The 13,027-nt window shown below is 37.4% G+C and overlaps 1 protein-coding gene across 2 annotated transcripts; it reads left to right on the top strand.

Annotated features, from left to right (window-relative positions):
* Nucleotides 1-4,131: 4,131 nt before the first annotated feature.
* LOC115791280 (serine/threonine-protein kinase pim-1-like) lies at nucleotides 4,132-7,201 on the top strand. 2 transcript variants are annotated; one of them, XM_030745473.1, is made up of 8 exons: nucleotides 4,132-4,333; nucleotides 4,682-5,068; nucleotides 5,190-5,284; nucleotides 5,709-5,756; nucleotides 5,917-6,126; nucleotides 6,232-6,412; nucleotides 6,587-6,760; nucleotides 6,848-7,201. In XM_030745473.1, exons 1-8 carry the CDS (start codon nucleotides 4,180-4,182, stop codon nucleotides 6,937-6,939), a joined length of 1,341 nt encoding a protein of 446 aa, XP_030601333.1. In that variant the 5' UTR covers nucleotides 4,132-4,179; the 3' UTR covers nucleotides 6,940-7,201. The 2 variants fall into 2 exon arrangements, with proteins under 2 accessions (XP_030601333.1, XP_030601332.1); XM_030745472.1 differs by having other exon boundaries at nucleotides 6,587-7,201.
* Nucleotides 7,202-13,027: the final 5,826 nt, after the last annotated feature.

Below are 13,027 nucleotides of genomic sequence, written 5' to 3'. Positions count from 1 at the left end.
ACAGATGAGCAGTCTGAAGACTGTACACACCAGTTTATTACTGTGCCCGATGTGACACACAGTAAGAGGAAGTAATAGGAGAGTCATACAAAAACTTCTTCCCTTAGTCATCACTACCATTGGTAACACACAGAGTCTTATATTGTAGCAGCTGTCCTAATGTGATTACTTCTTATTTGTAATTTCTTAAGTACTATTCCTGATAATTTAAGGTACTTTGGCAAAATACTCATCTTGTCCTGAGCCAGCAAAGCATGTCACAGGTCTTGCGTGCACAAAGATTTTTTTTTTTTTTTTTTACAAAGGTTTACTTTTATTGTTAAATTACATGCAAGACATCATTCTAACAAACAGTATAATAAAAACAAGCAAGCAAACATCCAAACAAGCAAAAAACACTGCTGCTTTCACTTATTCTGTGTTCAAGGCAAAACAGTTTCCAATAAAAACTTGTCAGCCTGGATGAGTATTTCATGGATGGTGAGTATTTAGAAGCAAACACAGCACAGAAATGATTGCTAAGTGTAATGTGTCATGGTCCTGGGCCGTCTGCCCAGCGTTTTGTGTTTAGTTTTATTTTCCCTGAGTTTTGTTATTTCCCAGTTTGTTTTGATACTTTTGTTCCATTTGTCCCTGTCTCCCCAGTCTTGTCTGTTTTGTCATTTTGTCTTGACCCTGACCTCCTGTGTTTTCATGTTGTTTTTCCTAGTGTTGTGACTAGTCTGCGTCTCTGTCCCTTGTCTGTGTGCCAGTCCCCCGTATGTAGTCTTTGTTCTACTTGAAGCACTGAATAAGTTTGAAAATTATACATTTTAGCCAGCATGAAAGAGGTCCACAGGTCCACTTCACCATAGATGCACTCCAGAACAAAATCCACCAGACTCGGCAGAAACTCTCATCACTCTTACCTCACACCATCGTAGAAGAAGTTTTTACATTTGTGGACAAAGCCCAGCTCGCACAACACATCAAAGGCAAGGAAAGACAACTCCATAAATTTCAAACCAAGACATACCATTCATCTGTTAACAAACAGGAAGACACCATAAGCAATGGTAACCAAGAGAAGTGGGTGAAGAACCTATCAGACAGGGTCCTCACCAAACCAGAAGAAAATGTGCTAGCCAAAGGACTCAATTTTGCTATAGCCCCACAACAGCTTCCCATAGTAGACATCATCACAGCAACAGAAACCGCTATAAGAAACAACAAACTATCCCAACTTGAAGCAGAACAGATCAGGATGAAAGGTTCAGCCACCCTCTCCAGTGCAAGACTTCCTCCATCCAACCTCACCATTCAAGAGAAGAAGGCCATCACAGCCCTAAGTAATAGGGTTTAATCCCGGGATCCGGGATTCCCGGGAAATGCGATCAGAACCATTTCCCGTTTCCCGGGAAACGTTAGACGGGAAACCGGGAAAAAAGTCGCGCGCGTCGATTTGACTTTCAGAAAGAAAAGAAAGCTTCAGAATGTTAAATTTAAGGAAATATTGAGAGAAGGGTTCGTTTAATGCGAAAAGCATTACTCTTCATTTCAGGCACGTTCAGCCTCCGTTTAAGGCTTCAGCTTCATCTCAAGCGTTTTAATAGAGGTATTACACAGTTGTACTTTTTTCCTCTTTAATTTGTTGAAATCGTAGGCAATGTGTTTACCCTAAGGTATTTTGTATTATATAATTTTATATTATATATTGTTATATTGCATTATATAGCCTATAAAATATGCCTGCCCTGAACAATAAAGAAATATCTGTTTAACTTCGAGTGTTTCTTTTCCTCGTTTGCAGCCGCTTACTAACAATCATGAATTAGGATACGGGCCTAATGTGTGAAGAAATTATCATGAAATAGATTGCTTTAACATATTTCGCTTTTAAAATGGAGTTGAGTAAAATGTATATTTTTTAGGCTATATGGATTGGCCAGTTTTTCAATAGACGATTCACAGCGAACCTACTTTAACCCTCAGACACGGTGTTATAAATTTGCTGTTGCCAGAATGGCAATGACCAAGTCGTGGTGCATTACTCAAGGCCCTGTGTTATGCCATATTATAGTGTAGTACGGTAGTTAACTTTTCAATGACTATTACAGCGTTCCACTGGTGGAGATATAGTGCAACAGATGTCGCCACGACAGCGTGGCTGAGCCTTTATCAATGCTGTGGAGATGAACCGTATTGTTTTGCACCAGCAGTTGTAAAATAGCTTGGTATAATTCCATGTACAATGGAGGAATATTCGAATTATATTTGTTAAGGGAGTGTTGAGGAACGATACAACACCGCATAGCTCGAGCACTCAAATGCCGAGATGTAGGTTTTATTGCGTTAATCAAGCCGACGTTACCCCCTACTGGGCATAACAGGACATAGCTGGAAAGCTACCTCTACAATATCAGAATAGGTTAAGGCCGACACAGGCTACAGAAGGCCTAATTAAAATAAAAAAATAAATAAACTTTTTCCCGGGATTCCCGGGAAATGGCTCGTCATTTCCCGGGATTTGATTCATGTCATTTTCGGGAAAAATATTAAACCCTACTAAGTAAGGATTAAAACACCACCATACTGCCAGCTGACAAGGGGAGATGCACGGTTGTTCTGAATTCATCTGATCACTACAACAAAATCACTACACTCCTCAGTGACAACAATACTTACGAGGTCTTGAGACGTGATCCCACAAGCAACTACAAGAAAAAAGTCATCTGCTGCCTGCAACAACTTGAAAAGGAAAGCGCCATTGAAACCTCAGTGTGCTCATGTTTACACTAGCTTGTGAACTGTTGTGTGTTCAGATGTGTGCGTGCGCGCTCTCGCACGTATCCTGCATGACTGTGTGCGCGCGCACGTGTCCTGCATGACCGCGTGTGTGTGTGTATGTTATATGACAGTGTGTGTGCTGTATGAACTGTATGGCAAACTTACTGGGTGCAGAAAGAGAAGAGAAAACGTGTGTAAAGTGAGAGAGAAAATGAAACGGTGCAAACAGTTTTCATTATTACAAAGTGACAAACGTAAAAAACAAACAAAAACAACATGATAACAAAACAACAATGCGCTATGCTGAGTGATGAACCTGTAGAAAAATGGAGTGATGAAGATTTGGAAAAAGGCGTTGTTGTGTACACAGATCACCTGTTAGATCAGTACAGCCATAGCGTGGTTTTCTGGTCACGGTAAAGCTGTCCGTTCACGTTAAACTTATCCACCGGGATGACAGCACGGGAGTCTCCAGATCGGGATTTTTCACGACTTTTCCAGATCGACAACTGCTGCTGGCTAAACTCCACAGACTCACGGAGAGTCTGAAACTCCTTTTGGAGAATTTCCACAATGGAAAGGGGAGCGTCGAAATCGGACAGTTTCTTGTCTATGGAGTCCAAAATATCCACTATATCGCTGGTATGTGGAGAAGCCGCCTCTGGGGAATCTTTAGGGCGACTGCTCTTGATGAACGGAGCTCCTTTGTTGCCGGAGGGAGTCGGAGTCTTGTCTGGTTTACCCATGAAAACTCGCTCGAAACACTCGTCAATATATATCTGCAGACTGTCCACGCACTCTTGCCGCCCTCCAGTGCGCTTCAGTTAGTGACTATCTAGCTAATATAAATTTTATAACATTTAAAGCTGTCTATAACTAAGCTGGCGAAAAATATTAACTAGAATATTTAACAATCAATGGCTTCCGCCCTTGCTTGATACTGCCGAGATTCGCGTTGAAGTCTCGCGTTACTACAACATAGTCTCGGTGCTTATTTTTTTACTGAGGTACATCACCATGGTAATTTGTACTGGCAGTCAGTCCGTCTTTTTTTTTTTTTTTTTTAAGTCTTTATTAACCATTCTCAGAGCATTAACATAATACAAACAAAAAATAAAGGAAGAAAAAATAAACAATAAATAAATAAAAGGATAAATTAATGTCCGTCAGTTCATCAGTCAGTCACTGACAGAATGTCACGACGTCACAAACTTGTAACAAAATATCAAACGAGGCAGAATTCTTTGTTCTGGTTCCGGAGTCTATTAAGTACAACTGCAAACTCAGACAGAGAGACAAAAGCTTGAATCGATATTCTGAAATTGTCGAGATTCAGGAGATACAAAAACCAAGATGTTTAAAAAGTGTATCAAAGTTGATTTAAAGGGCACCGCTGAGCTGCCCAATCCTTCCATGAACTCGGCTGAAGACTGCATGGTCAGAGGACAAAAACGGAAGGTCTCGGACGATGACGAGGGCTGTTTTAGACCAGCAAAGGAAATTAAACTTTTTCACCACGTGCTCAATGATGAGGAGCAACCATCCTCCTCCGTGGAAAAAAGTAAAGGTAGGCTCATTTACTGAGAAAGCATTAGATTAAATGTACAGATGGACATCTAGGTTTCAGATATTTGTATCTGTCTAGTTTGGACTATTGCAATGGCAGAAGATTGTTCCAACAGGTACTCACTGGAACAAAGCAGATTTAATTTACTTACACTAAAAATATATATATATATATAAAATCAGAGAAGTTACTGAGGCATTCTGTTTTTCGGTAAAATGGTGTAACAAATGTATTCTTGTAGAAAATGTATTTGACCAATGTATACTCATTTAGAATTTGATGCCTTCTAAATGCCTCCAGTCCTGATGTTGAGCCCCTTTCTCACCACTGTATTGTTGTCATTTACAGATCCAAAACCCAAGAGGTTTGTAAAGCAGCTCAAATTTGAAGTAAGGAGCGTCGTTCAGTTGCGTGATCCTTCCATGAACTGGGTTGAAGACGCATGCATGGTCAGAGGACAAAAAAGGAAGGTCTCGGACGATGCCGAGGACTGTCTTAGACCAGCAAAGAAAATGAAACTTTTTGACCACGTGCTCAATGATGAGGAGCACGTTGAGGAGGAAGATAAGTGCATGTTTTCCACTGAAATTTCAGAGAGCTCCACTGATTCAAAAGAAAAGGTGTGCAAGAGGAAAGCCACAGGTGATGGAAAAGCATCACCAGCAAAGAAACAGAAGAGCCTGGACCAGGAGGAGAGCAAATGCAGCGCCGAAGAATTAGAGGCTGCAAAAATCTGTAAGTAGAAAGCAACTTTGCTTCTATGTTAAGGTGAAGAATATAATTAATATTTAGGGTACAGAATAGAATAATTTCTGTTATAGCTGTACTAAAATAAAATCTGTGTCTGTCTGTTCAGGTGAATTTAAAGCCAAGTACGTGGAGCTGCGCAAGCTTGGAAAAGGAGGGTGTGGAACAGTGTTTGCCGGCTACAGGAAAGAAGACAATTTTCCAGTAAGTATTTTCAGGTATTCTCAGATATAAGAGCACATGACTGCATAGATTCTGTCCTTTCAGTGTTTTTATTTTTCATGCTAAAATGTCCACGTGTCTTGTTGCATGATTGTGAAATGGTCAGTCGAAGCTGACTCTAAAAGGGTGTCAGTCCCCACAGTCCCATGTTAAAATGTCTGACTTTACAGTGGATATAAATGTGTTTACAGCCTCGTACAAAACAAATAACTGTTTTGGTTTATCTAATTTCCACCTCTATCACAGCTGTACAGGTAGTTCATTTTTATACAATTTAAAGTTTGTTAAATTTTCATATTCTTGAGGCTGTGGCTGCGTTCACTGAGTGAAATGTAAATTAATATTAGTGAGGTAGAAATCTGGAGCTTTAAATGCTAACCAATGCCCTGTTTGTTGTGTCTTTTAGGTCGCTATCAAACACATTCCAGAGATGAATGTCCCCTGCAAAGTAAAGGTAAGTATGCAATGCTTAAATCTCAATCAATCAATCAATCAAATATACTTTATTGTCCCCACAGGAAAATTTGACTTGGACATCGTACAAAAAATCTATTATACATCTTTGCGCTGTGGAACGTCTGTTCCTCATCATCCACTTTGTTGCCATTTTTCAGGCTGAGAACGGGAAGCAAATCCCCATGGAAGTGGCTGCTATGCTCAAACTTGCAGCTGGAACACCAGGATCATCAGCTACCGTGTCCTTGCTGGACTGGTTCGATTTGCGCAAGGAGCTGATCCTGGTGATGGAGAGACCTGTCCCTGCTGTGGACTTAGATAAATACATAGAGGAATATGCAGATACTATAACAGAGGAGACAGCCAAGGTAAGTTTCCTGGAAGAGCCTTATACTGTACAGCATTGAATCAAAGCACAGAGTATAACAGAAATGTTAATGCACTGACTAATCGTAATTTATCATCTTTCCCAGGTCATTCTAAAACAACTGATTGAGGCGGCAAAAGAACTCGAGGATAAAAACGTCTTTCACCGGGACATCAAGACTGACAACATTCTGATTGAGACCGGCTCCGATGTGCCTCGTGTTCGCCTCATTGACTTTGGAGTGAGCTGCTTTTGTAATGAACGCTCACGGTACACCGTTTTTTCTGGTAAGATATTTTGTTCCTGCTCTTCACAGATGCACCAATCTGGGCCTTTTTGTTTTTCACTCCTTAAAAATGCATATAATGCCAACATACTGTAAGCTTTCATTCTTATATCAGAACAAGAGTTGAAATAAGGGCCAACCTAACAAAAGAAATTGTAATTGTGTATGTTTTTAGGCACACCTGCTTACTCCCCTCCAGAGTGGATGATCCACGAGTACTATAGGCCTGGACCCACCACAGTGTGGCAGCTGGGAGCGGTGTTGTATAGAACAGTCCATGCAGGAGCCTTCTTTGATATACTATATGTCCTTGAAGGGAGCTTAGAAATTAGCGAGAGGCTGTCTGAAAGTAAGAAAAGTTCACACTTCAACATTCACTTTTCACTTGGATCACTGGAACTGTTGTCTTCATCTCTCTCTTCTTCTTTCATTGCAGACTGCCAGGATTTCTTGAAAATGTGTTTCAACCTGGACCCCAAAAGACGGCCGAAACTGAAGGACCTCCTGCGTCATCGATGGTTCAGATGAACTGTCACACACACACACTCACACACAAAATGCTTTTAACAGAAAAAAGATTGATGCTATTTAATTGGACTATTCTAAATTTCACTCACATTGCCCAGTAGCAGTGAAAAGTTGAAACTTTTGACTGCTACTTTACATCAATCTTTATTTTCCGTCCTGGAACTCCCCAGCCATCCAGGGAAAGGGGGATCTCTCTTTGAATTGCCTTTCCCTTCTTCCTATCAGTCAGGGGAGTTTTTCCTCGTCTTCAGAGAGAGCTTGGGCTGGTCAGGAGATCCATCAAGTTATTCTACTGATTAATAATGTTATTTGATTATTAATAACCAGAAATCAGAATACTTGTTATAAACTTAAATAAAAAAAATTGATCTCATTTGAGGATTCTTTTATTACATTTTTTTAAAACTCATGGTGTATTTTGAGCTATTTACTGGCTGCAAAGGGATTGACACATGTAGGAAAACTGAGAAAGTATGAGAATTAAAACTCAGTAGTAACGCACACAGTAATAAACAGCTGTGTCCTCAGGCTGCAGATTCTCCTGCAAATTAACAACTGCTTGTGAAGACTGAAGAGTATGCAATATTAAACGAGAAGAAGAAAAGAAGACAGAACATACACAAGCTTGAACAGCCTGGACGTACAGCAGTGTATATAAGGGACGGTTCGGATTTGCCTGATCACTGGAGTATTACAATTGATGCAACAGAATACATTTTGGAATATATATATATAATATATGTGCGTCACTACACAGTGATACAAACCACTGACAGACCTGCACAAATACTCAGCAACTAGCAACACACAACCATGTGTGCTATAATTATGAATAGTAAGAGACAGTCTTCTCTTATTTTGACAGCTGCTGACAGTCAGACTCTGAATGAATGTGAAAAAGGCCTGGAGAATGCCACAAATTGAACTGTACCCCCTCTGAATGGTCTGAGTCAGACAGGCAGGTCTGAAGGGACTGGGATGAGATGCTGCTATCACTTATGCTCACATTTATTACTGTCTCTCTACACTGACCCTTACCCATGAACATGACAGATTCATTTTTCCATACAATGAATATTTCTAGTATACATGTGCATTACTTTTCTTTCTCAGAGGAGGAGTCAAGGTAAAGTTTTTCAGTCTCACCTCTAATTACCTGACTGCTGAAAACAGAGGGCACACAGTGTAACATGATGGACTGCAGGGCAGGACTGCTGCTTCTAATGCTCAGCTGGACAGGTGAAGACTAACTGATCTTACTTTGTGACTGAAGTTGTTTTATCATCTGTACAAAACCCTGCTGTACTCACTTGGGTCTACAGTAAGCATTAAGTGTATTTGATATTATTTATTGATTGATTTATTTAAAGAACCTGGACATCTCCACTAGATTAATGTAATCAGAATAAACTGTAAAATGATATAACAGCAAGATGTCTGAACACCACTGATGTACATCATGTAAGTTATATTTCACGATAAAAAGCAATAGTAAAAAAGATGAGTAATGACATCCAAATATTCTTTTTCCTTACAAACATTTCACCATATTTACCAGAATAATAAAATATGCTTGAATAACAGTTGAAGCATAAATTCTAACAAAATCATTTACATCATCAACTGAATGAGCTGCATAAATATGACATTCATTATGACGTTCTCAAGAACTGTGGAAATAATTGTTCCCTGACTCTAACAATGGAAGTCAAAACTTCCTCTTTCAGTATTATTTTTAGTAAAACCAAATTCAGCATTAACACTCTTATAGATGCAGTAAAACGGTTTATGAAACATTTGTTTTCACCAAGTATTTGTAACTTCAAACTTTACATATGGAGCAACTACTCAACAGGTTGCATCAGACAGCCTGCAGGAAAAGGACCAGAGTGGCTTTGTGCTGAGATATACTGAAGACTCAGCTTACAAAGACTCATTAAAAGGACAAATTCAGTATCAGCTCAGACACTTCCAGCAACACAGTGACTCTTACTGGGGAAAAACATGTTAACAGTGGAGCTCACTGCTATGTATTATGTGCCATAGGCATACAATAACACACCTCAAAGAACACCCTCAGAGCCTGAGCACTTAAATTAAGCCACTAGAGGAGGAGCCCTCAGACCACCAATAGTTTAAAGGAAAAACTGAAAGTTTTTTTTTCTTTTATAATTAAGCCACTTTTAAATAAATCCAAGCTTCTTAACATTTTAGATCAATTTCCAAACTCACCTTTTAAAGGGGGTACCAACCAATCTTTAGCCTTTCTGTTTGTAAAGACAATTAAAAAAAATTCTTATAAGCATTGCACAACACAGAATCTGGGCCCCTCAAAGTAACCACTAACTGTATTAACCACTAACTTGAATGTTATTGTGGGGTTTTTGCTGAACACAACCCTTGTCAAGATGGCCACCCCATGGCTTGAGGTGCATGGAGATAAACAAAATGAGAGGTGACTCAGTTATCCAGAGCTCTGTCTTTCTTTTACTTAGCGATTATACAAAAAACACAGTGAAACACAGTGACGTCAAACACACACCTAAATAACTCCAGACCACAACAAAAAAAACCCTAAAACCTCCTCTATTTATAGATTACCTTCCTTATAACTACAGGGGAGTCATTCCCAAAGATATTTAATATTATGTACACAATATCTCATAAGATACCTGTATTAAACCCTAAAATGAATAACATGAGCATCCTACCAAAACTAGCGCAAATCTAAATAATAATAGAAAGCATTTTAACAAAATCCCCATGGCAAAATAACCCCCTTCCCTGCCTTCCATATCCCATGGTTCAGTCCAATCCGTTGATTAAGAATGGAAGTCAGGTGGCGTATCCTCATGTGCGCTTCATGAAAACACCACCCCCCACCAATCAGAAATGGACCTCGGAAGAAACAAGGGTTAATAACTGCCATAACTAATTACTTTAAAACCATCAACAGCTTAAATACATTTAAATTAGGGGTGGGACTCGATTAAAAAATTTAATCGAATTAATTACAAGCTTTGTAATTAATTAATCGAAATTAATCGCATTTTAATCGCATTTCAATATTTGACATGAGAAATATTAATTTAAGTTTAGTTGATGAATGAATCAATATACATAAGCTTAAACTTCAAAATTTTGTTTATTTTCCCACCAGTCTACTACACAGACCAATGAAGGGTGGAAGTGCTCCTGTGATAAGCAAACTCCTGAAATTAGAGTTAAGCATCATAACTGGATAGTTTTATTCAACATTAATGTCTCACCAGGGTTATTATAGTTAACGAAAACGAACGAAATAACGAAAACTGAAATTGAAAAAACATTGTCGTTAACTGAAATAAATAAAAACTATAATTAAAAGGAAAAAACGATAACTAATTAAAACTGAATTGTGAGTTTACAAAACTAACTAAAACTAACTGAAATTATCGATAAACTGACTTTCATTTACTTGTTTTTTTGGGGGGGTTTTTAAGCCTTGTGGATTGATATGAAATCATTGTTTCCGCTCTCCGAGTTTTTTTTTTTTTTTATTAAACAGCGTTCAAGAACAATACAATAACAGTATAAAACAACTTCAGAATACAAACTCTCATAGAGGATAACAAGCTAGGGGGTATGCAATAGTAATGAATTGAATAATAAAAGAGAGAACCAAACAAATATAGACTTAGAACAGAAAATTTTCAGCTATCTGTTGTGAGATGATTCTAGCAGTTTTCCATTTTTTGATCTTACATATCGATGAATAATATAATTTAAATTCGTTCATGAAACAGGAAAAGGAGGGCTTATTACCTTTCCATTTATTACAATGAATGTGGTATTTGGCTAAAAGAACAATTATATTTATAGCATCAGAGAAGGCTGGATTTAAGTTTTCCACATAAAATAAAATAGAATTAACATCAAATGAAGGAACGTTAAGTTTGAGATTAATCCAGTTCCCAATGTCAGTCCAAAAACTCTGTGAATATTCACATAAAACAAACAAATGTTCAAGAGATTCCTCTGCTGATTTACAAAAAACACATAACTCAACATCAAATTTAAATCTTCTTTCAAGAAACATAGATACAGGATATATTTTATTAATGATTTTAAAATGGGTTTCTTTCACTTTAGGGGCTATAGGCCATTTAACAAACTTGGAATGAGCAAAAATCCTGGTTTTTTCATTTGCCTTAGGATGCATCTTAAAGGAACCTCTATTATAGTCAAAATAAATCTTTTGTCTTATACCATCATTAATAACCTTCTTGTTACATTTAAAGTCAACTAGGGCACATTCATTTATCTTTAATGTGGGCATCGAAAAGGTCACTTTTGAATACCTAATAACATTTTGGATTAACTGAATCAATGCTAAAGGAATCGCTTTAGACACCTTTTCAAAATCTTTGTAATGGCAATCAAGATTAAATTTCCTAACAAAAGCTAAGTAGTCTATTGGCTCTCCACAACAATCTAACATATCGTTTACAAAGATAACTCCTTTTTCATGCCAGTCTTTCCTAAATAATGATTTCCTACCAACAGTAATTGTCCTATTATTCCATAAAATGGATCCGTGGGGTGAAAAGTTATGCTGAAATATCATTTTCCAGAAGTGGAGAGTTTGTTTATGATAGTTAGATAGCTTGACTGGGATTTTACTAATCTCAAAATCACATTTTAAAAGAAATTCAAATTCCTCCAAGTTGCTTAAAAAGAGAATTTGGAATATGAAACCACAATGAATTTTGCTGCAGAATAAATGTTTTAAGCCATTTGATCCTAGATGCACCAACCATAGCCTCAAAGTCTAATGCATTAATGCCACCGTTCTCATATTTTTTAACTAACTGGGATCTTTTAATATAATGTGTTTTATTTTTCCACAAAAACTGAAAAATAATGGAGTTAGCTTTTCTCATATTTTGAGGTGATATATACATAGAATTACACTGATAAATGACCCTGGAAATACCATCTGCTTTAACTAATAAACTTCTCCCGAAAATAGTCAAATCCCTTGTCAACCAACGGCTAAGATTTTTTAAAATTTTTATTAGACAATCTGAGATGTTAACATCTTCTCTTCTTATTAGATTTTTTGATAATAATATGCTCAAATATTTCACTTCATTTTCGACCCTAATTGATGAAATGTTTTTATGTGTACAGTTATGAATGGGTAAAATCTCACATTTTTTGATGTTAAGTCCTAACCCTGAAGCTTTGGAAAATGTTGAGATTACATTGAGGGCTTTTTCAACCATTGAATAGTTTTTAAGAAACAAAGCTGTATCGTCCGCAAACTGGCTAATCTTAAATTCTCTATCAAAAATGTTTATTCCTTGTAACTCCGGACTATTATACATTTTTAAGGCTAACAATTGAGTAGTGAGGATGAACAATTTTGGGGAAATAGGGCAACCCTGGCGAATGCCTCGTTTGATCTTAAATCTAGAGCTAAGTCCTGGGTTTAAGGAGACTGAACTATAAATATCACTGTAAAACATCTCAATTAGTCTACAAAAATAATCTCCGAAACCCAAAAATTTTAGAGCATCTAATAAAAAGGCATGTTCAATAGTATCAAATGCCTTGTAAAAATCTAAGAACAGTATAAGGCAATCGCTGTCAATAAAATCACGGTAATCTAACATGTCAAGAATCAATCTTATATGATTTTGTATGCTTCTTCCTTTAACAAAGGCTGATTGACATTCATCAATTATGTCTTTTAGTCCACTATTCAGACGCTCAGCAAAAACATGAGCTAATATTTTATAATCAGTACAGAGCAAAGTGATGGGTCTCCAGTTGTCCAAAGATGTTAGATCTTTATTTGGTTTTGGAATTAAGGTAATAATGCCTTGCTTCATTGTATTAGAAAGATTACCCGTTTGGATACATTCTAAAAAGGCTTTGAATAGCATCTCTCTAATATCTTTCCAGAAAAACCTGTAAAATTCAGTTGTTAACCCATCCAAACCAGGCGACTTTCCTGTGGACATCTTCAAAATAGCCTTGTCTATCTCCTCAATTGTAATCTGTTTTTCCATGAATTGTTTAAAGTCTATATCAATTATTCTAT

The sequence above is a fragment of the Archocentrus centrarchus genome, chromosome 13, assembly GCF_007364275.1.
Source record: "Archocentrus centrarchus isolate MPI-CPG fArcCen1 chromosome 13, fArcCen1, whole genome shotgun sequence".
NCBI lineage: Eukaryota > Metazoa > Chordata > Actinopteri > Cichliformes > Cichlidae > Archocentrus > Archocentrus centrarchus.
This window is presented reverse-complemented; position numbering and strand designations above follow the sequence as displayed.

What these genes read in the sequence shown, in the direction of transcription:
- LOC115791280 (XM_030745472.1), top strand. Translation starts at nt 4,180, where the DNA reads ATGAACTCGGCTGAAGACTGCATGGTCAGAGGACAAAAACGGAAGGTC. An exon ending in ATTAGAGGCTGCAAAAATCT is followed by an intron (nt 5,069 to 5,189) that starts GTAAGTAGAAAG and finishes CTGTCTGTTCAG; the next exon opens with GTGAATTTAAAGCCAAGTAC. An exon ending in ATGTCCCCTGCAAAGTAAAG is followed by an intron (nt 5,757 to 5,916) that starts GTAAGTATGCAA and finishes GCCATTTTTCAG; the next exon opens with GCTGAGAACGGGAAGCAAAT.